The sequence below is a fragment of the Pinus tabuliformis genome, chromosome 9 (assembly GCF_031772625.1).
Source record: "Pinus tabuliformis cultivar Carrire ecotype Pingquan chromosome 9, CPIR1, whole genome shotgun sequence".
NCBI classification, from domain to species: Eukaryota; Viridiplantae; Streptophyta; class Pinopsida; order Pinales; family Pinaceae; genus Pinus; species Pinus tabuliformis.
Genome location: NC_142307.1, coordinates 1,574,499,524 through 1,574,503,350, shown reverse-complemented (window position 1 = coordinate 1,574,503,350; position 3,827 = coordinate 1,574,499,524). Strand labels below are relative to the sequence as shown.

The 3,827-nt window shown below is 38.1% G+C and overlaps 1 protein-coding gene across 1 annotated transcript; it reads right to left on the bottom strand.

The window, feature by feature from the left end:
* Positions 1-453: 453 nt before the first annotated feature.
* On the bottom strand, positions 454-3,264 carry LOC149154687 (alcohol dehydrogenase-like 4). The gene is made up of 8 exons (XM_089440550.1): positions 3,107-3,264; positions 2,804-2,984; positions 2,209-2,534; positions 2,003-2,085; positions 1,837-1,912; positions 1,149-1,210; positions 959-1,054; positions 454-729 (listed from the first exon to the last, which is right to left on the bottom strand). Exons 1-8 carry the CDS (start codon positions 3,177-3,179, stop codon positions 469-471), a joined length of 1,158 nt encoding a protein of 385 aa, XP_089296676.1. The 5' UTR covers positions 3,180-3,264; the 3' UTR covers positions 454-468.
* Positions 3,265-3,827: the final 563 nt, after the last annotated feature.

The following is a 3,827-nucleotide window of genomic DNA, read 5'->3' as shown; positions in this document are numbered from 1 at the left end:
TTTTCAATTAAACACTTCACATATGATAAAGCTTTGCTCCATAAGTCCACATGAAATACTACTTATAACATAAACATCTAATATTACATAAACATCTAATATTTAATGGCAATCTACTTTCAAGGGGCACAAATTCCTTAGCTAGCCCATTTTACTCGGTTTGAGACTAAAACCACACAAATAAGGCTTCCCTCACTGGACATAATATAGTTCCATAAGAGGTGACAAAGCCTTTATTAGTAGGAACACAATTGACTATCAGAGGTTACAAAGCCTTTATTAGAAGTAACGAAATTGACTATCTCCTACATATATCGTTGCTGGCTAGGAGAAAATGGAAAATATATTTGGTTAGAGATGGAGAACACATCTCAAACTCTTGCCTTCTAACAACAAATCAAATGATTTGTTAATATCTGCAAAAGGCAGCTCATGGGTAATGAATTCCTTTACTTGGACTTCCTGCAATCAAACTGCATATTGTAAGAAAACTAATAAAATATATGAAAGATTAGTTTTAAAGACAGTTTGCTCAAGATTGCTGCTGTTTTTTTTGCGATTCATTACCTTGTTTACACATTTTTCTATAAGATTAGGCAATTGGGATTTTCCCTTGAATCCACCAAATATGGATGCCACAATCCTCCGACCCATAAACAACTCTGTAGGAAGAAGGCTTAGCTTTCTTGGAGTCGAATCAAATCCCAACAACACTGTCAAACCCCAGGCCTGCAATTACATTCAATTGACCAAAACATTAACCATGAGGACACACGAACCATAATGCAGCTTTACAGTTTTGTTTATGCATATCCCCAGCAGACCTTACTGGAAATTAATGAACTAGTAGGTTTTAGCAGATCTAGGATATCTAGGATCTTTGTTATCTGTTTCTTAACTAACATTTTTGTTATGAATGATATTGAAGTTGAAAATGGGGAACAGAGGGTGTCATTACATCATGGGTGGACAAAAAGCCCTGGTATAAGATATCTGTATTTCCAATGCATTCAAAGCTGTAATCCACACCGCCATTTGACATGTCTCTTATCACCTGCAAAAGTATTTCTCTTTTCATCAGCTTTGGAGCTAATAGGTGTTGGAGAGATTGCCATTACATACAAGAATAATCTGAAATAGCAGGTTACCTCATGAATGGGCTTTTCGTGGTCTTTTGGGTTGATGCAGTCTGTCACTCCCAGGATTTTGGCTGCAGTGTAAGTAGTGCAAATGGTGAAATTCTTGATAGCATTTTATTTAACGGACGAGAACAATATATACTCTAGTACATCTAACTGATACGGCATTCTGTCCGTAAATAATTACATTAAAAAAAATTCTATCCACCCAACTATCCTTGTAAGTTAGGCTCAGGTATGCGATTAAGATCCTATTGACAAATAGGATGGTATGGGTAACTTGCCTCAAACATTTTCTTGACTGAGCAGGGTTGAGATCTCAGTCAAGCCCAACCATTCTAACAAGTATATATGACCTATCAAACTTATGTAAGAAATTTCAAGACAACTCTTTTATCAGGATTTTACTACCTTTCATGGCCAACCCTTCAGGTTTCTACTAGGACTTTACTGCCTTTCAAGAACAACCTTTGACTCAGGACCAGTACCTTACCTTTGCAGAGGTAAGACCTTTCAGGACCAGCACCTTACCTTTGCAATGGTAAGACTTTTCAGGACCAAACTGGTGCTAGAGTTAAACATAAGAAACTCAACAATTCTCTGCAACTGTTACAACAACCCAGGTTAAGAGGCTAAGAACCTGCCTACTAAATTTTATGTTAATTTTACCAGTCAGTCTGAGAAAAAGAGCATCTACCTTTAGGAAACTTGTTGGGATTTGTGTCAATGCCAATTATCTTGGATGCTTGTCTTATCCTGGCACCCTCTGCAACCTGCTCACAGTTAAAAACTTAAGAAACCAACTGAAGAAAGATAGCCAGCACAACAATCATGTAAATAGCATGGATAACCAAACCACTTACTGCAAGTCCCACAGTGCCAAGGCCAAAGATAGCAACTGTTGATCCTGGTTCGATATCTGCTGTGTTCCATACAGCTCCAATTCCTGCAAACGCATGGTAGCAGAGTCCATAGTTAAAAGCACTCCGAAGACTAGTCACCAGCTGTCATTATAAATACAATTGAAATCCTGTGATTCCTGATTTCATCAAACTAAACAGTGGGATACCTGTGGCCAGTCCACAGCCTAGCAAACATGCCATATCCAAGGGAACTTCTGGATTGATCTTGAGAACACAAGCATGATCCACTACAGTGTACTCGCTAAATGTAGAGGTGGACAGGAAATGATGAACTGGCTTTCCACCAATGGAGAAACGAGATTTCCCATCCTTTCTCATCACTGTACTGTGGGGATTTACTCTAAACTCACCACACAGATTGGTCTTCTTAGATTTACAGTAGACACAGTCTTCACATTCGCCATTGTACAGAGGAATCACATGGTCTCCTTTCTGGAGATCTGTCACGCCCTCTCCCACACTCTCGACTATCCTGCATATTTAGAAGTTCAGTATTAAAAATTTAAATTCAACTGCTTACAGTAGAAGGGGAAGCATCCATTGATAACGACTATAAACCAAATACCACCCACTAGGCATGACCATGTTCGTGTCACAACTGTTAGAGATAATTACTATGTTATTGATGATGGATGAAATGGTCACCGAAATATCTAACCACTTAAATTCTCAAACACAATTCTTTTCTAAAACTTCATTAAACACTAATTACTAAAAATTTGAGTGAAAACCAGGGCCTACCCGGCACCCTCATGGCCGAATATGCGAGGATACAGGTCTTCATTTGGTATCATCCAATATGTGATATCAGTATGGCAGAGAGAAGTATGGGTAATTCTGATTCGGACCTCCATTGCCTGAGGAGGATCCACCTGCACCTCTTCTATGACCAAAGGCTGCTTTGGTCCCCATGCCACAGCAGCTGTCCATTCACAAAATAAAATGAAATGAAATAAAACCAAAACCACTTTACTGAATCTATCTTTAATCAAACACATCTGCAATACTATTTCCAGAAAGAAAAGCTGAAAACACAAACCATACCTTTGCAGGTAATGACTTTTCCATCCATGTTTGTGGGCAAGAGATTGCCTTCGCCATTGCAATGGTGATCCATCAGCCGAATTTTTCTGTTTCAGCAGCGAGCAAAGGAAATCCTGAGATGTGGGAAAACCCATCGATTTGTCCACTATAAATACTAATGCAGGCGCATTCTGCTAGTGATTCAGAGTCAAACTTGGTGGGTGCCTAAACTATAGCGAATAACTCTGAGCTTATCCTCTATTTTCGTGTTCTCGTGCCACCAAGAAAAATATCAGAGTTATGAGCACGAGATTGAAATTTTATCACAAATGTCACAATCCTAGCTCATCTAAATGAACAGTTTATGCATAATCCATTGCCCATTGTCATACGGATGGCTATACGTCACTGAAAAGTACCAGCAGAATGTCCGGAGTGTTTCATTATTATTGGGGGTAGTTCCATTTCTGGGAGTGTTGTGTTGACTATAACTCTAATAAATTAGCTTTTAAAATAATGGAAACTTTCTTAAAATTATAATAAATTTTAGTAGAAATTTTTGAAAATTTGGGTTATAGTTATCAAATTCTAGGATTTTGGGTGGTCTAGGTAAATTTTAGGATTCTGGGTGCTCCAGGTTTCTTAATGGTGTTGAATCTATTTCCACAATATAACATAATTCAAACACTCCAACATACTATTCTTTTTGAATCTTTTTAGCACCAGATTTGAATCCTACACC

What these genes read in the sequence shown, in the direction of transcription:
- LOC149154687 (XM_089440550.1), bottom strand. Translation starts at nt 3,179, where the DNA reads ATGGATCACCATTGCAATGGCGAAGGCAATCTCTTGCCCACAAACATG. An exon ending in AAAAGTCATTACCTGCAAAG is followed by an intron (nt 2,985 to 3,106) that starts GTATGGTTTGTG and finishes GTGAATGGACAG; the next exon opens with CTGCTGTGGCATGGGGACCA. An exon ending in TTGGCACTGTGGGACTTGCA is followed by an intron (nt 1,913 to 2,002) that starts GTAAGTGGTTTG and finishes AACTGTGAGCAG; the next exon opens with GTTGCAGAGGGTGCCAGGAT.